At 45.9% G+C, this 20,369-nt stretch overlaps 1 protein-coding gene across 7 annotated transcripts; it reads right to left on the minus strand.

Annotated features, from left to right (window-relative positions):
* Window positions 1-379: 379 nt before the first annotated feature.
* Window positions 380-11,015, minus strand: ZNF391 (zinc finger protein 391). Of its 7 annotated transcripts, XM_043590612.1 has the most exons (6): window positions 10,773-10,999; window positions 10,358-10,410; window positions 5,208-6,078; window positions 4,566-4,661; window positions 4,398-4,485; window positions 380-3,815 (listed from the first exon to the last, which is right to left on the minus strand). In XM_043590612.1, the coding sequence occupies exon 6, from the start codon at window positions 3,736-3,738 to the stop codon at window positions 2,662-2,664; it is 1,077 nt and encodes a 358-aa protein (XP_043446547.1). In that variant the 5' UTR covers window positions 3,739-3,815; window positions 4,398-4,485; window positions 4,566-4,661; window positions 5,208-6,078; window positions 10,358-10,410; window positions 10,773-10,999; the 3' UTR covers window positions 380-2,661. The 7 variants fall into 7 exon arrangements, with proteins under 7 accessions (XP_043446547.1, XP_043446544.1, XP_043446548.1 ...); XM_043590609.1 differs by lacking the exon at window positions 4,398-4,485 and having other exon boundaries at window positions 9,239-10,410; window positions 10,773-11,015; XM_043590613.1 differs by lacking the exon at window positions 4,398-4,485 and having other exon boundaries at window positions 5,208-5,324.
* Window positions 11,016-20,369: the final 9,354 nt, after the last annotated feature.

The following is a 20,369-nucleotide window of genomic DNA, read 5'->3' on the forward strand; positions in this document are numbered from 1 at the left end:
TTTTTTTTTCTTTCTAAATACTAAGTAAGCAAATGCTCTATTCACTTTACTCACGTTAGTTGCCAGAATGCTCAGTTTGTATCCCTAGCTGGATGACTCAAGCATGCCAAAAGTTGTCCTGATCTTGGTCTTCCAGGCTTTCTCCTTTCCCTAATGCTGATTTGTATGTGTGTTTGTTTTTCTATTTTATCATACGTTGTAAACTATCTTGAGTCCTTTTTGATACATGATAGAGTTGTAATATAATAGACGGCTCTTGCCTATTACTGAGGTTAGAAGAAATGTCTCCTAATCTAATGGATGGTGATCCCAGGCTTCCATTTCTGGTAATGGACTTACAGACCCTGCAGGGGATGAAATGAAAGGCTACAGGCCAATGTGAAGCAGTAGAATGATAACAATTAGCATTTATTGAGCGCTTACTTTGTCAGCCACTGTTTTCATCACTTTACATGAATAAACTCATTTCATTCGTTCCTTACAACAGTCCCATGAGATGGAAAGCCAAGACGCCAGCATCCCAGAGCTCTAAAGGACACTTAGTCCCAAGAGTGAATTTACATAATTCCAAGTAGGACAAAAAGGACCAAAATATTTATGAGGTCATCTCACCAGTCAAAAGACTAAAGACACTGCACTATTAAATTAAACCCTCCTGGTTTAGATTAAAACGAGAGTGCAGACCTGCATTGTACCATGTGTTAGATGGGGCTTCTGAGAGACTTAAGACAATTTCTAACTTCAAAAGCTTATGGAAAAAAAGCACCTGAAAGGATCTGAGAACAGAATAAGAAAGTGTGTAATGTAGGAAAATACACGCAAACCATCACTGCAAAGGACTTCTTTTTTAATGTTTATTTTTGGGAGAGAGTGTGAGTGGGGGAGGGGCAGAGAGAGAGAGACACAGAATCTGAAGCACACTTCAGACTCTGAGCCGTCAGCACAGAGCCGGACACGGGTCTCAATCTCACAAACCACGAGATCATGACCCGAGCCGAAGTCAGACACTCAACCGACTGAGCCACCCAGGCGCCCCTTCTGCAAAGGACTTCTCAGGTGGGGAACTAGAAGTGTCAGTGGGGGCAGACTTGAGTGTGGATAGGATTTCCGGAGACACGAGGAAGAAAGCAGGAAGTGTAAAAGGGTGCCACAGAATAGTTTGAAAAGAAGCCAAGTGTGAACAGAGGGTGTGGTAGGGACAGACAAAGGACAGGTCTGCCCACGGATACCGGGCAGTAATGGAAAATAAGGAAATGGACCTAACTGTGGAAGGCCTTGAAGTTACAGTCTGACCTTTTTCCCAGGGACAATGAGAACTGTGGACTCTTCAGACAAGGTGACTGTTTAGTCAGGCATCGAGCTGGAGACAGGGAGACAAGGGCAATGGTGTTTACTCTCACAATCTGGGCCCAGACTCCTGAGGCCCCGGCAGCAGCAGTTAAGAACAGAGAGAGAAATCAACTCGTAAGCCATTTCAGATAAAACCTAGCCAACTGATTACCTGGGATAAGGCGGGCAATAATCACAGGGCATTTAGGGACTGCTCAGCACTTTGGATGCTTTAAAGGGATCTAAAGAAAGGTTTGTGTCTTCGAGAAGCTTACAACCTCATTGAATAACCTCAAGTATTATGGCCCGATAAAATGAGACTATTCTGGTCTAATTCTTGCCCAAAGTTATAGAGCTCATCACTGTGTAATCAGAGAATGTTGGGAGGTAGGGAAAGTGTGGATCAGCACACAATCATGGATCCCAGCAGAAGCGCAAATGTTAAGGCCTAAGAGTGGCCAAAAGTGCCAATTCTGCAAATGTCAAGTAGGAAAAAGACTAAGAAATAGGCACTGAATTTGTCCTTGAGAGATCAGCTCTACAGGATCAGTGAGCATTAGGGCCAGAGGGCCGAAGCTTCATGAAGTCTGTAAACAAAAGAAAAATTTAAAAACTAGGGCAGCATTTTTTCTAAATAATGGAAAAATTAAACGTTAAGTGTCAGGACATTCTTGGTAAGGAAGAGATAAAATACTACTAGGATTAATTAAGCACATTAGTAGAACCATGGTGTATACTTTGAGGAAAATATGCTACAGCAAAAAAGGTTTAAGAGAAAAACCTGTCCTTGTAAGATGAGGGACTGAATTTGCCTCAACACTATTATCACCAAACCAGTGGGAAGTGTTTTGTCCTGTTCTGAAGCCAGCTCCTTCTCTTCTGTGAGTAGAGCCAGCATCTCTCTCTCTGTCTCTCTCTCTCTCTCTCTCTCTCTCTCTCTCTCACACACACACACACACACACACACACACACACACACACACAGGATTTCCTCTTAAGTAGAGGGGCTGACGTGGTCGGGAAACAGAAGGTTCACTGACTGTTCAGGGAGCCAAGCCCTGCGGAACAGATAAAGTGAGCAAATACAAGGTGTCAGGTAGGAGGTCTATACTCTAAGTCTGGAGTCCTCCAGAATAGTGGGGGATGGAACGTGTTGGCTTCTGAAAGTCATCCCCTTGTCTTGATCAGTCCTTTGAGCATCAAGGAAGGAAGGCAGGAAGGCTAACTTGAAATTGGCTTCTGGCCAGCTAGTAGAGGGGGGACTTCCAAGACGTGTAGCGACAGGAAGTCACGCCGTGTGCTCTTACGCTGCCATCAACGAGAGCTCAGATGTTACCCTTTCGCGTGAAGCTGCTGATGTCTGATGAGAGTTGAACTCTGACTGAAGGCTTTCCCACAGTCGTTACATTTGTACGGCTTCTCTCTCGTGTGAGTTCTCTGGTGAACGATGAGGGAGGAGCTCCGACCGAAGCCCTTCCCGCACTCTCCACACTCATGGGGCTTTTCTCCGGTGTGGATCCTCTGGTGTTCGCTAAGGGACGAGCTTCTGCTGAACACCTTCCCGCAGCCGCTGCACGCGTAGGGGCTGTCCCCGGTGTGCGTCCTCTGGTGCTCAACGAGGGAGGAGATCCAGCTGAAAGCTCTCCCGCATTCGCGACACGCGTACGGGTTCTCGCCGGTGTGTGTGCGCTGATGCTGAATTACGGTTGACCGGTCACCGAAGGCTTTCCCGCACTCGTTACATTTGTAAGGTCTTTCTTGGGTGTGAGTTCGCTGATGCTGACTGAGGTTAGTGCTTCGGCTAAAGGCTTTCCCGCACGCACCGCATTCATACGGTTTCTCTCCCGTGTGGATCCTCCGGTGTAGACTAAGGTGAGTACTCCGGCTGAAAGCCTTTCCGCACTCACCGCATTCATACGGCTTCTCTCCAGTGTGAGTTCTCTGATGTTCGAGAAGGTGTGTGCTTCGGCTGAAGGTTTTCCCACACTCGTGGCATTCAAAAGGCTTTTCTCCACCATGAGTTCTACTGTGGACCATAAGGTCTGACTGGTAACTGAAGGCTTTGCCACATTCATTGCATTTACAGGGTTTCTTCTGTGGGAAGAGTTTTTGGTGTTGAATTAAGTCTGAATTGTCTTCGAAGTGTTTTCTAGATATGGGGGATCTAGCTCCCTCTGGAGTTTTCTGCTGAGTATTAACTTCTGAGCTCGGGCTAAATTCACTAGATTCGGGACCTCTCTCCCTCGTGAAAATTTCCTTGAGGGTCACTGACACTTTTCTGATCGCTGTTTTCCCAAAAGAAGATGTCTTCCGTACGGGACATTTTGTCTGCCTTGACAACTGGCCCCCACTTTTACAGGCTTCTTCATTCGTACGACCTTGGGCAGTCTTCCCTCTGAGACCTTCCATTGCTGACCCTGAAAACTCTATTCTTCGGCAATAGCCTGATTGGTGTTGATGCTTTGGCTCAGTTCAAATCTCCCTATCTGAAAGACATTTAAAGTGCAAATGTCACCTGCCTCACCTGCCTCTAGTGTGGAGACCAAGGGAAAGAAGCCATCAGGGGAAAAAAAAAAAAAGACAGCAAATTTGCAATTCACACCTAGTGTCAGCTTTCAGTGGGGAGAAAATAAAAAGGGACAGTTGAAGGGAAGTGCACAGGGGCAGAAGAGCTAGCAGGCCGAGATCCTATAATAGGCACGGTGAGCACAGAGACATCAAGAAGCAGGGGGAGGGAGGCGGGTACTATGCTGAGCCAAAAAAATGGAAATGAGCAGGTAGACCAGCTGATGAGTGGAGAGCAGGGCCTCGAAAGGACAATGAGCTGTTAGTTACTGCAGCCGATGAGTGGTAGTAAATGGGAAGAAGGGAAGGGGTGAGAACAGACTCAGTGTAGAAGAGAGCCCCTCTGAAAAAGCAAAAAGTGCAGGATGACTCTATCAAGTGTGAATGCAATCATTCTCTTGGCCCTGAGAGACAACAGGATTTAAGTAACTACAGCACTGCCACCGCCATGGGTCCCCCAGCCCTCCCTCCAACCGGTTAGGTGTTCTGAGCAAGTCTACTACCCGAGACTATCCGAGTTCATCTCCACAGAGGTCATCTAGGCCAGCTCGCGTGTGACAAACAGAAAGCAGACTGGGTAGCTTCAGTCACCTGGCGAATTACAAGAGCTTAGACTGGAACTGACATCTCCTAAGTATCACATTGGCGGTCTTTTCAATGATATCACTCACCTAGACAGGGATTTTCGGTCACTGAAGATCCGGCATCCACCGCTGTCTCCTCCCTCCGACCGAATGACCAAAGCAGTTCACATGCTGGGATTCCTGCTGATGGGAAATGATGTAACACAGGGCTAGTCAGAGCTCGGTCTTAATGCTTCGATGTACAGAAAAGACACTGCCAACTTTCAGAGGCTGTGGCAGGAGGGGCTGGCGAAAACGGCTGTGTGACAGGAGCTAAAACTGGGCTCCAAAAGGTTATATACATCTGCATCAGAATCCCTTCTAGAGCTTGTTGCTCGAGATATCTTGGCTTTGCCTCAGGCCTAGCAGGTATGATATGGGGCCCAGACATTTGTATTCAGTAAGTTCTTCTAACTTAACAAGTAGAACTGTCCCCAAAGAACCTTAGAAACCTACTCTAAGTGGCCTGAGAAATGTGCTGGCTGAAACCAGCCTCCCCCTCACCCGACATTCCTCACGTAGGAGGGTCTAGAACAGAAGCTCCGCTTCCCACAGACTTCCTGCTGCCGGCAGGGCCGGCACTTCCCAAGGATCTCAAGGCTCCCAGGTACTAGGCGGCTAGCTTCTCAGACGCGCCCTGTTAAACAGCCGGCACCCCACAGACTGCCTGGCACCAAGCGGTCTATTTACGCCCCGCCGACAGGGCTGTGCTTACACTGGCTCGTAAGGGAAGAGCGGCAAGGCCCTCTGCCGGGACGCTGACCCGTGCCGAGTGACCGGCGGAGCACCCCAGCTGCCACAACCTTCCTGCTGGGAAAATGGGAGAATGTGGGAATCCGCGGCTTTTCTTCTCCCCCATCTCTGGACTCCCAAGTTTCCCCACTGAAGCTTTTTCTTTAAGCCATTCTCGCGTGGACTCATCTGGAGCCCCTGTGCTCGACAACAGGCTGCAAACCGTGTAACGTTCCCCCTAATGCTTCTGCTCACACATCTGCCGGGTTAGGAGATGATCTGGTTTCACAGGTATTTCCTTTCTCGTAGACCAGGAACCTCCCAGATGTGAGGGTGAATGGAGGACATCCACCAAGAAGTCACGCAGGGTGAGCCTCGAGGGCAGTGTGATGATGCCGTCTGTATCCAAGAGGGCTGCTGTCTGTATCCAGGGTGATGCCGTCTGTATCCACCTTTGCCAAAAACCTGCCTTTCAGCTGGAAACAGGGAGCACGGAAGCCCTACCACCAGGCTGAATAAGAGGCTAACTCTTTTTGGTCCTTGTGGCACAAATCCAGTTACATACCTGATGCCTCCTCCCTTAACTGGACTTTGCCCCCCTGCTGGCGGGCCGGCTGGCCCGCAGTCTTGCGGCCCAGACCCTTTAGCTACTCTAGCATTACTTTGTTGGCGGTTCACTGCTACTTCTCTCTCTTATTACAGTAATCCTCCTCGGGAAAGTTTGGGGAATCGGTGAGCGTTTTTTGTTTTTTGTTTTTTTCTTTTTCACTGTCCCGTTGACTGGATAGTGCTATTGGAATTTAGTGCAGGTCAGGGATAATGGGCATTCCTGCAAAACAAAAAATGTTCCCGATCCTGTGAGACTTTCAAAAAAGTTGTTGATAGTTACCTAACGCTGCTTTACATACAGATACAAAATGTTTTGCACAGCTTTGATATATATTGGAAAATTAAGGAAATACACTTCTTTTTCTTTGGATATTAGGAAGTGTTCACCATTCCAGGAAACTCAAACCACTCACGGTATTGAATTCACAGATATGCCATTCGTTTACCGGGCTGTATTTGTAGCTGTTGTCTTCACAGTGATTCTATAGATGCTGCCACCTACTTCATCCAGCCTTTAAGTGCTGCAATAGTACCATCCTAATAAGTTACTTTCCTTTATGTCATAGGTAATGTGTTGATATTTTGGAAGTTACATCTATAGGTCATTACTATTATTTGTAAGTTTTACTTCAGGATGATGAAGGGGACGGTAGGTCTGAAAGGAGGAGAAATACTTCTCTAGCGAAATGGAACGAAAATGGTAACAGTTGCACGTGCGTGTCACAGCAGGTAAATTACAAAGCCTCTAAAGCCAAGTCCTCGTCCCCAGCAGAAGCCCTTGAACATATGAGAGCACCCGCACGGCCACAAAGGTGATGTGGAAATGGGACTTCTGTCCGTAGTGGAATGTGACCACGTTATTACATATTATAGTCCATCCTGGAGAAGAGACACTGTTGAGAAAATATTTAGGTTTGGGGGGATTTGTTTAAGGTTTTCCCCTCAACCAGGAAGATCTGAAATTTGAAGATCTTTATATTAGAACCATGCAAACGTAGGCTATCTAAAGTAAACAGAATATCCTGAACAGAGAAAGAACTAGGACAGAATTCAAAGGAGATGGCCGGTTTGAGGTCAAGTGTCTCCCTCACACTCACTAATACCTTGGCGATTGGTGAAAGGAGCCAGTGTTATACCAGGGCATCTATAAATCAATTCATTTATTCCGGTAGTACAAGTGTCGCCAAACGTAGTTGTTTTGGCATTTCAAATAAGCTCACTACATGTGTAACTGTACCATGCATTTTACGTTTGTATATGTGGCATGTGTGACCGATACATAGAAGCCCCACTGGGGAACATTTCTACATTAAAAAAAGGAATTTGGGGGCGCCTGGGTGGCTCAGTCAGTTAAGCGTCCGACTTTGGCTCAGGTCATGATCTCGCGGTCCGTGAGTTCGAGCCCCGCGTCGGGCTCTGGGCGGACAGCTCAGAGCCCGGAGCCTGTTTCGGATTCTGTGTCTCCCTCTCTCTCTGACCCTCCCCCGTTCATGCTCTGTCTCTCCCTGTCTCAAAAATAAATAAACATTAAAAAAAGGAATTTGGAGCGCGTGGGTGGCTCAGTTGGTTAAACATCCGGCTTCGGCTCAGGTCACGATCTCGAGGCTTGTGAGTTCAAGCCCTGCGTCGGGCTCTATGCTGACAGCTCAGAGTCTGGAGCCTGCTTTGGATTCTGTGTCTCCCTCTGTCTCTGCACCTCCCCCTACTTGCGCGCGCGCTCTCTCTCTCAAAACTAAGACATTTAAAAAATTTTTTTTAAAAAAGGAACTTAACTTGGAAGCTCTTGAGGTCTTTTGTGTCTGCTTATTGTAAGCATTTTTATGAATGTTGACTCATTTATGCCTCCCATCAGTGAGGGGGATACTATGATTATTCCCACAATACAACACAGGAAGAATTTGAGGTACAGAGAGGTTAAGTAATTGGCCCAAGGCCAAGTGATAAATGCTAGACTCAGACTCACTAAAGACGAATGCCTCAGTTGCACTTTTTACTCCTGTGGCCCCTAAAAGGCCAAGAAACTAACCTCTACAGATACCGGGATACCAGCATGACCTTGACCGCAGAGCACCATGGAGGTTTAGAGAGTGCCTGTCTCTAAAAGGTGATCACCCTGAGAGGCTGCAGTAAGTCCCAAGCACGCTCAAGCCCTAACCCTGCAGCCTGAGGATCAAATCCGCCGGCCCACAGTGCAGGTGGCATCCTTGGCAGGAATCGGCAAAATACCAGATGGAAGCCCTGTGGTGTAAGCATTCACCAGGTAGTCTGGAATTTGGTCACAGCTCTGTTGGTAGCTATATAAAAACCTGGGGAAAACCACCAATCTGGTTTTATGTCTCTCCATATATCAAATGAAGATGTTAGACTTGATTTTGGTCCAAAGGTCTCGGATTCCTGGAGTTTAATTTTAGGTCCCAAACGCTAAGGGACACTGTCTGCCTAGACTAAGGGGATGAGACTAAAATGAACCTTGTCTTTTTCAAAGCACCAGAGAAATGTGAGAGCCTAAGGTCCATGTGTCAGATGAAACCATTCAAGAAACAGGCCAAGAGGCTGTGTTCTTCAATCACCTGATGACGAAACAGACCAAAGGAGTGGAGAGCGAGGCATTAAGGGCGGTCGGCAGGCAAACAATGGCGAGTCCCATCCGGGGCAAAATTGGGCAGAGTCACCTGAAGGAAGTTCTTGAAAAGAGAAATAAGTGTATCCCCTGCTTGGTGAGATGACAGACGTTCAGAAAAGACTCCTTCCCTTACATGGGCTGGAGCTCTTCTGGGAGGACAGACAGCTGCCTTTCCCTCTTCTGCTTCCTCCTGGCTTTCTGTTTGCCCAAAAGCAAAGCTGGCAGAGGTCTTCTCCTGGGCAGCCAGAACCACTGGTCTAGCAACGACCACCTCTGGCTAGCTGAACGCAACCTTAAGGGTTACGAGGTAAAACAAATGCCTAAAAGCAATCCTTCCTCCTCCCAGGGACAGAAACAGGACAATACACACGGATGTCTGACCTTAAGTCCCTAACTCTTTAATGACCAAAGGTAAAGGAGGTGGATCTGGGCCAAGCCTAAACTCTTCCTAAACTGTCTAGGTGAATGGAGGCATATAATCCAGCCTCTCTGTCAATTTCCTCACACGAGGGTGCGAGCGACGGCAGTCTCTTACTTCCCCCTGGGGATCAATACAGAAGGCAGCTGCCACCGCTCCACCATCACAGGGCTGTGCGTCCCTGGGCGGGTCACTCGCCTTCCTGAAAATCTGGTCCCACACTGTAAAACGGTGTCACTACTACCTGCTTTTCTCACAAAGCTTCTGTCAATGTTACAAGTTAAAAGGTAGCAAAGCATTTATAATAAGGAATATCAGACACAACATAAGGAGACATACCTCAAATGAAGTAATTTTAAAATTGTGCTGGTGCACACTTAAGGGAAGTTGCTCTCAGGGGCACCTGGGTGGCTCAGTCGGTTGAGCATCCAACTTCGGCTCAGGTCATGATCTCGCGGTTCGTGAGTTCAAGCTCCACGTCGGGCTCTGTGCTGACAGCTCAGAGCCTGGAGCGTGCTTCAGATTCTGTGACTCCCTCTTTCTCCACCCCACCCCTGCTTGTGCTCTGTCCCTCTCTTTCAAAATGAATAAACATTAAAAAATAAATAAAAAAGGGAAGTTGCTCTCAGAGAACTGGTGAGGTCCCCTCCAGCGGCTGCTGCTCTAGAGCCTGGACAGATCCCGGCTTTGGAGGATGCACACCAAGGCATGACTGGGCTGTGTGACCCAAGTCTCAGGGAGGAACCCCCAGATTTCAGAGAGGGCAGGTCACTGGATCTCCCCAAGGTTAGGGCCATGCCCTTACCCAGATTTCCCTCCAAGGGATTTCTCGACCATAGTGTGGGAAGTCGCCTCCCATTTTCTCTTTTCCTCCTTCCTTCCTCATCCTCTCCTTTTCTGGGTCACCTCCCTGCTTTATGGATCCTGCCAATCCTTCCAAATCCTTTTCTCAAGCAGAGCAGTCACAAGCGCCCCAATCTTTCCAGCGCTGGCCACCTCCTGTTACCCTAACCATCCGAAATTCTTCTGCCCATGCCACTTCTTCTTAGAATCAACTTGGAATCCAGCAAGAACGCTCGCTTAGCTCTGCTCCCTTCAGTGTTAAAAATTTATGTCATTCGGAAGGAAGCAGGTTCGGAAGGTTCTGGAACCGCTCTTGTCCAGGTGCTCTGTTTTGTAGTATTTCAGCTGGACTGCTTGCTGGAGCCTTTGCCAGCGCGCAAAGGAATCCGCACGAGGGCCTGGGCAGCCTCAGTTCAACCCTAGAACGGAGCGAAGTCCTGAGACCGACTGCAAGATGGTCTTCAGGCAACAGCGTTCGGGGAAATCGGCTCAAAATAATAGCAGATCACACGATTCGATGCACAGAATTTGTCAATACCCCCACCAATTAATAAACTACCATATCAAAGTACGAACCGTCACCATCGGAACCACAAAATGGGGACTACTACTCACAAGATCCGTAACGTCATGGAAGGTGCTTCATCTCTGTGCCTCAGTTTCCTCATCTGCAACATGGGAGCAAGAACAGGGCATGTCACGGGGTTAATGCGAGGACAAGAGGAGTCGGTCCAGGTGGAAAAACGCTTGGACCAGTGAACGGCACACGGCAAGCACCGGGGACACCCCGGTCGCCCGGCTGAGCCGAGAGGGGAGCGGAACGCAACTGGTGGCGGGGACGCACCCCGAGACCACCCACCCCCCCGCCGACCGCGCAGCCCCAGGACCAGCCTGCCCCCCACCCCGGCCCCCCGCAGCCAGCGTCCCCGCCCCCGCGGCCACACCACCCATGCTCTCCGCGACACCGCTTCCCGGAGCCTCCAGGCCCAGCCGCCCAGGCCCGGCCCCGGGCCCCGCGCGCGGCACTCACCGGCCGCCTCCGGCCGCGCGCCGGGACACACCCGGGGCCGGGCCCGCGCGGTGACGGAACCGGAGTGCGCGAGGCGCTCGAGGAAGCCGGAAGGGTTAGCGGGGAGCCCTCGCGTCGACTCCCACGCTTCCCGGTTTGCGGGGTAGCGGCGCCTCGGCGCTCGCGCTCCGCGTGGAGCCCGGCTGCGCGGACGCGGCCTCACCCTGCGCTGACGAGCCGCCGCCGGACGGAGCGGGCGGGGCGCGCGGGCGGCGCGGGCGGCTCTGCGCCTGCGCCCCAGCGCTCGGCCCCTCCCGTCGGGCGCGAGGCTGAGGGAGGCGTCGGGGGCCCTGAGCGCCTCTGTGCCTTCCGCACGGCGCAGCGCAGACCAGGGGTGCCCGGTGTTACCCAGCGCACCCGGACCACCGGGCAGGACGCAGATCCCCAGGCTTCGCGCTCCAAGGTGTCCCCCTGGGTCCGAGGAGGGGCGCCGGGACGCGGCATTTCCGGTGCGCATCGCTCGTTCTCCCGATGCCAGCGTCCCCGACCCGCCCCGGACAGACAGGCTTCCTCGCCCAGCCTGGACGCCGGACCCCACCGGGAGCCGGGGAGATGGGTGAAATCAGGACCCTACCCTGGTTTTTCTCAGATAAAAACCCAGCTTTTATCACACACGAAATAATTGTTTAGTCTATGTGTTCATTTTCCCCCTAAATTGTTTGTCAGAACCTCAATGTTGGAAGATGCATTCGAATTCATCTACACCATGAGTACACTACCCAGCCAAGCCCAGTGAAACCCTTACATGATAAATATTTTATAACATTTTCTTTGTCTTCTTGAAATTTCAAAAAGAAGTAAAACCACATACGCAATTTAGCACCACCGATACGATGCTGTAATTACGAGATGAAGAAATAAAAGGAAAGGAACGCATAACAAAGTAATACGTGTTTCGGTTTGTAAATGCTTGGGCATGACTGCCTAATGAGGCTGTCAAATGCTTGCACCTAAAAACAATGAACAAATGTGGCTTAGAGAAGGAAGACAATATTGAATTGAATATTGTCTATACTTTTCGTTGCATTTAATATGTTCCAACAAGGGCTAAATGTAGATAAAATCACCGTGAATATACAGCTACAATGCAGACCAGGGAGAGTGTCTCATCCTCTTGCACTGGCAACCCAAATACCATGAGTAGCATTGTATCAACGAATCGCTCATGGTATATATCAGAGCGAAATAAAGTCTTCTTTTATCTTAATACATCTGGCATCTGGAAGTTGCCTCCTTGGAAAATTCAGGCTTTGTTAAAAACATGCAAAAGGTATATAATGTTTATTTTAAAACGCACTTAGGTTTGTGTTCACGTACAGGAAGGTACAATTTTTTATTGTGTGGGACTGCTTTTGGTATAGTGCATAATATCTGGTATATCTGGTCCCTGTCCACACAATGCCATTGTACCCTTTAATCATAGAGCCAACTAGAAACTCCCAGCCCATTTCCACAATGACTTCCGGGAGATTGTACTGCCCCGGGTGAGAACTATAGATTTAGCCCCCACCACTTTTTCAATGACTGAGTCCTTTCTCTAACACCCCACCGGAAAACTATCCAGCCTGCGCTTGAACACATCAAACGAGGCATGACATGCCGCTTGTCAAGGGAGCGTAACTCTGTGTACGGTTGGTAGAGTTGGATATAGGCAGCATGTTCGCCCTGTCCCCCAAGGAGTCTCCCCAAGGAGCCGGGGTTGGTGAGATGAAAGAGTCCTTTCTCAATAGTGGAACAAATAATAACAAATCTTCCTGGTTATGACTGTGCAAAAGAATGAAACCGGACCACTCTCTCACACCATGCATAAAATTTAACTCAAACGGAGTAAAGACCTGACTGCAGGACCTGAAGTCATACAATCCTAGAAGAAGGCACGGGCAGTAAGCTACTTGACACCGGTCTTAGCAAGGATTTTTTGGATCTGACACCAAAAGCAAAAGCAACAAAAGCAAGAATAAACAAGTGGCTCTACATCACACGAACACGCTCCTACACAGCAAAGGAAACCACCAACAAAATGAAAAGACAACCTACTAAATGGGAGGAAAAAATTGCAAATCATTTAAGTAGTAAGAGGCTGTTACCCAAAATATATGACGGATTCGTGCAACTCAAGAGGAAAAAAAGAACAAAAACCACATGCAAATAAGCAACAACAACAACAACAAACAAGCCAAACACCCCAACTAAAACATGGGCAGAAGATCTGAATAGGCATTTTTCCAAAGGCATTTTCCTGTTTCCAAAGAAACAGGTACATGAAAAGATGCTCAACATCACTCATCATCAGGGAAATGCAAATCTAAACCACAATGAGATTATCACCTTACATCCGTTAGAATGGCTAGGACCAAAAAATGAAAAGAAATAACAAATGTTAGTAAGGATGTGAAGGAAAGCAAACCCTCAAGTACTGTTGATGGGAATGTAAATTGGTGTATCCACTGTGTAAAACAGTATGGAGGCTCCTCAAAAAGTTAAAAATAGAACTACTTTATGATCCCGCAGTTCCCCTGCTGAATATTGATCTGAAGAAGAGGAAAACACTAACTTGAAATGTGTGTGTGTGTGTGTGTGTGTGTGTGTCTTATATGTCACTAATTTCTGATGATGCTTCCCACCAGATCACTTTCCTTCTCTCACATTTTGAATTCTGTATATAGATCGATGTGCTCCCTTTCCTACCATTCTTGTCCCAACGTACCTTTTCTCCTTTCCCATCCCTGAGTTCCATCAAATGCAAAGACATGTTTCAGAGTGTAAGAGCCGTATATATCGGTGAACATATTTAATTTCATGACATCCCTTCATCTTTACCAGTTTCTTTTCACTCAGCACAAAAGGCATGAATCTTTAACATTTTCTTCAGGTTGAGAAAATAGTCTAGAGACCAAGGAGTCTATTGAAAACCAAGATGTTTTTGAAGAAGATTTAGCCTTGGGGGCAATAATGGAAAGACCCACAAAAGATGGTCCTTAAGACCTAAACTTGGGAGAAGATTTGGAATGTAAGAATAGGTTGCAGAGGGGCGCCTGGGTGGCTCAGTCAGTTAAGCGTCTGCCTTCAGCTCAGGTCATGGTCTCGCGGTCTGTGGGTTCGAGCCCCACGTCGGGCTCTGTGCTGACAGCTCAGAGCCTGGAGCCTGTTTCAGATTCTGTGTCTCCCTCTCTCTCTGACCCTCCCCTGTTCATGCTCTGTCTCTCTCTGTCTCAAAAATAAATAAACATTAAAAAAAAAGATTTTAAAAGAATAGGTTGCAGAGCCAGCAGGGAGAGCAGCAAAGAGTATCGGATCAAATGTCGTTTGCTAGCAAGAAAATACTCACCTAAGAGAGGGCCAGGCAAATACAAAGTTTGCAAAACCATTTCTTACTACACAACAAAAAATTCCTATAGGAGGGAGAGACCATATAAATGTGATAAGACTGAAGATATATTCAAACAGAAAGCAAGACCTCGTCAAATATACAGCGTTGAGAAGCCATGCAAATCTAAGGGATGTGGGAAATTGTTCAGTTATGATTATTTTCTTAATAGTCATCTAAAGACTCATCATTCATCATCTCATTTTAGAGAGAAATCTTCTGAATGTAATAGTCAGAAAGTCTTCAGTGACAATCTAACCTTTACTCAGCATCAGAAAATCGACAGTGGAGAGAAATCCTTTAAATGCAATGATTGTGTAAAAACTTTCAGCTAGAATTCTTCTCTTATTAAACATCAGAGAACTCATACTGGTGAGAAATCATATGAGTATGAAAAGTCCTTCAGCCCTGGCTCATTAAACAGTTATTAAACAGAAGAATACACACTGAAGAGAAACCCTGTGAGTGTAATGAATCTGAGAAAGCCTTTTAAAACCAGTCAGTTCTGATTCAGCATTGGCAAATACACACTGGAGAAAACCCTACGGGTGTAATGAGTGTGAGAGAGCCAAGTGCCAGAGTTCACACCTTGCCTTACATCAAGTAATCCACACTGGAAAGAACCTTTATGAACATAATGGGGGAAGGCCTTTAGCCAGAGCTCAAATCTTGCCAAACATCAGAAAAAAAAAAACACTGGAGAGAGACCCTATGAATGTAGCCAGTGTGGGAAAGCCATTGGCCGGAGTTCAAATCTTACCACACATCAGACAACTCATCCTGGAAAGAAACCTTACGAATGTGGTGAATGTAGCAAAATCTTTACCCAGAGCACAAGTCTCATCAAACATCAAAAGACCACACACTCCAGAAAGACCCTATGGACATAGTCAGTCTGAGAAAGCCTTCAGCCAGAGTGAAATTCCTTTAAGCATCCGATAACTCACACTACCTAGAAATTCTGTGAATGTGATGAATATATTAATGACTTCACGTAAATGTCAGTCATCACCAGAGATCAAAGATTTCACTGGTAAAACAAGGAAAGTTTAAGTAAGACTTGATATTTCATGAAAGGTGATCAAGTTAGCGTTGTGAGCAAGAAACTACCAAATAAATTTTGTAAGATACTTGAGGACGGGTACTGTGTAGTTCTGATATTTCAGCTTTCTATCAGTGTTTTATAGAGAGACTCCATTTGAATACTTACATCATTCATTAATACATTTTTGGCCAGATTTTTTATGCTCTCATCTTCGCAAGCTTTCTGAAATTAAAAAAAAAAGAAAAAGAAATTCCCTTATAGAACAAATATGTCACAGGGTGAAAAGTACAACATAGGGAGTATAGTAGAAAAACCTTGTAATAACGTATGGTGACAGCTGGTAACTATTCTTATCATGGTGAGCATTGTGCAGTGTATAGAATTATTGAATTACTATGTTGTGTCCCTGAAACTAATAGAACATCATATGCCAGGTAGACTTGAATAAAAAATTAAAAAAAAAAAGAGTGCCCCAAATGGAAACAGAAGCACCCAAATAAAAATTAAGAAAATTTTTTTAATTGAGAAGATCACCCCAAATTCTATTTCCACAAGTTCTATTCAGAGAAGCCGGGAATCCAAGTATCTATCACATAAGTCTTCCCACCCGTGACAGAGACAATTCCAGAGGACCTGAAGAAGCAAAGGGACATCTTTTAAATGGCTGAACCCCTAAACAGAGCCATTCATTCTACTATGCTTCACTTCCTCATCCCCAACACAGAGCCATCCATTCATCACTATGCTTCTCTTCACTACCTCATCTCCAACACCACAAGATCTTATCTAAGACGGAAAGACAACGTGGGAAGAGAGTGATTTTCAAGGTGTTTTACAAGAATAAATTCTTCAGGATCTAAGCATGTACTTTTTGAAGACTATCTTCTCTCCTTTGAACATACTAGTAAAGCAGTAGAAGATTAGGAGAGACACGCAGTTATCTCTGAGCCTATTTCTTATTACTTGGCACTTGGTTTAAAAAGTACCATGTCATCATGCTTCATGAATGAATCCTAATTATCCATATTTTAATAAGGTCGCATCATTTTAAGAGATTGGGCCTCAGGTCAGAAAGTACGATGATAGTAAATCTGAGTTCCCTTGAGATACCCACAGCATCTGAGAAAGAAACCAGAAATGACCTAAACATGATGAATTGTGAAACTTGATTCCCTCATCTCTCCCCAAACTTACTTCTATTTAGTTTTAGTTGGCTGTTATTAAACAGTGTAAATGCAAACACAATTTAAAATATACCCTAAATTATATGGCAACAGTTATAATACAGCCATACATTGACAACAGAAATAATGGCAATGTATACAAGTTATTTGTCTTATCTTTAGGCTAGTATTCAATAACATGAAATGGAAAATACAAGTTAAACTTCCATTAACTTCAATTTTTTTAAGTAGGTGCCCAGCGTGGAGCCCAGCGCAGTGCTTGAACTCACAGCCCTGAGATCAAGACCTGAGCTGAGATCAAGAGTCAAACTTTTCACTGACTGAGCCACCCAGGTGCTCCCATTCCAACCATTTTTTGAGAGTGTTTGACATCTTTTCTGTATACAAGATCATATCATCAACAAACAGACGATTTTCCTTCTTCCTTTCTGATTTGGATGCCTTTTGTTTCATTTTCTTGCCTAACTGGGTAGGACTTCCAGTACTATGTTGAAAAGAATGGTGAGAGGGGACACTCTTGCCTTGTTCCTGATGCCAGAGGGAAAGCATTCTCTTTTTTTTAAACATTTATTCATTTTTGAAAGGCAGAGAGAGACAGAGTACGAATGGGGGAGGGGCAGAGAGAGAGGGAGACACAGAAACAGAAGCAGGCTCCAGGCTCTGAGCTGTCAGCACAGAGACCGACGCAGGGCTTGAACTCACAGACCATGAGATCATGACCTGAGCCACAGTCAGCTGCTTAACCGACTGAGCCACCCAGGCGCCCCATGGAAAAGCTTTCAACCTTCCACCATTGAGTATGATGTTGGCTGCATGTTTCTCATATACAGCCTTTATTATGTTGAGGTGTGTTCATCTTATACCCAATGTGAGTGTTTTCTATCATGAAAACATGTTGAGTTTCGTCTGATGCTTTTTCTGCATCTGTTGAGATCATAACACGATTTTTGTCTTTCATCCTATTAATGTGGTTTATTGATTTGTGTGTGTTAAACCATCCTTGCATCCCAGGGAAAAGTCCCATTTGATCATGGTGTATGATCCTTTTAATGTAGTGTTGAATTTGGTTTGTTAATATTTCGTTGACAATTTTTGCATCTATATTCATCAGGGACATTGGCCTGTGTGTGTATGTATACATACGGTGGGTGGCAAAACAATGCTCCAGGCATTTCTTAGGTTGTACTCTTATTTTTAAAATTAATACACAGACCACGTCATATTTGATAGAGTCCACCCTTCTGTGTTCTGGTACTTAGCACAGTGCCTGGCCCATTGAGAGGATCAGTTAATATTTATGGGGGGAAAAAACGTATAAAGTAAACAATATCTATTGATTCTACCTAACTGAAGTTCCTGGGGCCATATATTTTATTTGATTTTATTTTTTAAAGTGTATTAATTTTCAGAGAGACAGAAACAGTGTGAGTGGGGGAGGGGCAGAGAGAGAGGGAGAAAGAGACAGAATCCCAAGCAGGCTCCACGTTGCCAGCACAGAGCCCGACGTGGGCCTTGAACTTGAACCGTGAGATCATGAGCTGAAATCAAAAGTTGGATGCTTAACCGACTGAGCCACCCAGGCACCCCTGGGCCATATGTTTTTAAAGAAATAGATAAAAGTTTTAAATGAACATATTAAATTTCAGCCTGTTCACTTCAATATTTTCAATAATTCCTCTGCCCGCTCTCATTTTTAAAATGTTCTATTTTTTTTAAGTAATCTCTATACCCGGGGCGCCCGGGTGGCTCAGTTGGTTGAGCGACCGACTTGGGCTCGGGTCATGATCTCATGCTTTGTGAGTTCGGGCCCCGCATCAGCCCGATGTCTCTGTGCTGACAGCTGGGAGCCTGGAGCCTGCTTTGGATTCTGTGTCTCCCTCTCTCTCTGCCCCTTCCCCACTCATGCTCTGTCTCTGTCTGTCTCAGAAATAAATAAACATTAAAAAAATTTAAAAAAATAAGTAATCTCTATACCCAATGTGGGGCTTGAACCTATAGCTCTGAGGTCAAGAGTTGCACGCTCCACCGACTGAGCCACCCAGGCACCCTCCATTAACTTCAATTTAATCCATTCATCGATGAGGTAATGAGATAATGGTTATTTTGGTAAGCAGCTGGCATTTGGGGTAGTTGGAATACATAAGAGTCAATAATGTTATTTTTCATTGGCAAAATCAGTTAAAGTTGGTTAACAAATGCCAAGAGACATAGCTTCTAACAAAATAGCATATAAATTTTTATTATAGAATCAATGATCCAAATATGTTAATAAAAATTTTCTGGTTTTGGGGCGCCTGGGTGGCTCAGTCGGTTAAGCGTCCGACTTCAGCCAGGTCACGATCTCGCGGTCCATGAGTTCGAGCCCCGCATCGGGCTCTGGGCTGACGGCTCAGAGCCTGGAGCCTGTTTCCGATTCTGTGTCTCCCTCTCTCTCTGCCCCTCCCCCGTTCATGCTCTGTCTCTCTCTGTCTCAAAAATAAATAAACGTTAAAAAAATTTTTTTCTGGTTTCATATATTCAATGGGAAATCATTAAAATGTTCTATAGAGGGATCCTGCCTGCAAGGGAACACAGGGAACCTTCTGGAGACACAGAAGTGTTCTGGATCATGATGGGGGGTGGTGCTTACTCAAGTGTATACATTTGTCACATCGTTCACCTGTATACTTAAAAATACTCTCAATAAATATTTGAAAAGAATGTTATGTGAATGGCCCATTGATTTCTATTATTTCTCTTTCAGATCATGTGATTTTTTTTTCTTTAAAACATGCACACGTTCTTGAGAAGTTTGTAAAATGAGCTCTTTATTTAGATTTGCAAGACTGTAGGATCCAGAGTCAAGCTCAGCCCCATCAATTTCCCTCCACACACACAATACACACTTGTATGTATATGCATTGCCATGTTCTGCGGCCTTATTGAAGGTCATGAGCCTTCATCTTTCCCAGTTTATGCTGACAATGCTTTTGTAGTTTTTAATTTTTCCAGATAGAATTGCTTTTGTTTTTCCAATTTTGCTTTATTTGAATCTTCATGGCAATTTTTCATTTGGGAGCATTGACGTTCTAGATAATTCTGAGCTCTGTTTGAGTCTCTTAACTGTCCCTAATTTCTTTCAGATGTTCCTTGTGTCATCTGCCGAGAGAGAGTGCCTCACACTGAGGGGTCTCAAAATCCCGCCCATTCTCGGAGGCTTGATTAGATGTAAGGATATGAGACTCAAGAAATGTAGAGAGACGATCAGACGAATCCAATGATGGTTGTCTTTTCAGGCTCATCCACTGATGGAGGAACAAGACGTTTTCGGAGATGACACTTGTTCAGCACCAGGAGGTGTTCTAAGGCTATACCTTACTGAGGGATGGAATCTGAGACTTTCCATCTCAAATATGACAGTGTTTGGATCTTGGAGATATTGTCATTGGTAAAAATATCGGTGTCTATCCAAGGTCAGGCAGATGAGCTAGAGTATACATCTCTCTCTCTCTCTCTCTCTCTCTCTCACACACACACACACACACACACACCCCACAGTAGATAGAGTAGGAGAATAATTGAACTGGGATTAGACATGGACTCTAATCCCAGTTTGGACATTTGCTAGTTGTGAAATTTTAAGCACCACCTATCTTGGGTGAGCATTAGGGCACACAGCGCAACAATTAAGAATGTGAACTCCTGGGGCGCCTGGGTGGCGCAGTCGGTTAAGCGTCCGACTTCAGCCAGGTCACAACCTCATGGTCCATGAGTTCGAGCCCCGCGTCGGGCTCTGGGCTGATGGCTCAGAGCCTGGAGCCTGTTTCCGATTCTGTGTCTCCCTCTCTCTGCCCCTCCCCCGTTCATGCTCTGTCTCTCTCTGTCCCAAAAATTAAAAAAAAAAAAAAAAAAGAATGTGAACTCCTGTAAAAAAAAAAAAAAAGTGAGCTCCTGTAGCCAAATCATGGGTGACCTTGGGCAAG

This window comes from Prionailurus bengalensis, chromosome B2, assembly GCF_016509475.1.
Source record: "Prionailurus bengalensis isolate Pbe53 chromosome B2, Fcat_Pben_1.1_paternal_pri, whole genome shotgun sequence".
Taxonomy (NCBI): Eukaryota; Metazoa; Chordata; class Mammalia; order Carnivora; family Felidae; genus Prionailurus; species Prionailurus bengalensis.

Bases quoted from the DNA above. Each gene is read 5' to 3' on its own strand.
- ZNF391 (XM_043590609.1), bottom strand. From the start codon at position 3,738: ATGGAAGGTCTCAGAGGGAAGACTGCCCAAGGTCGTACGAATGAAGAA.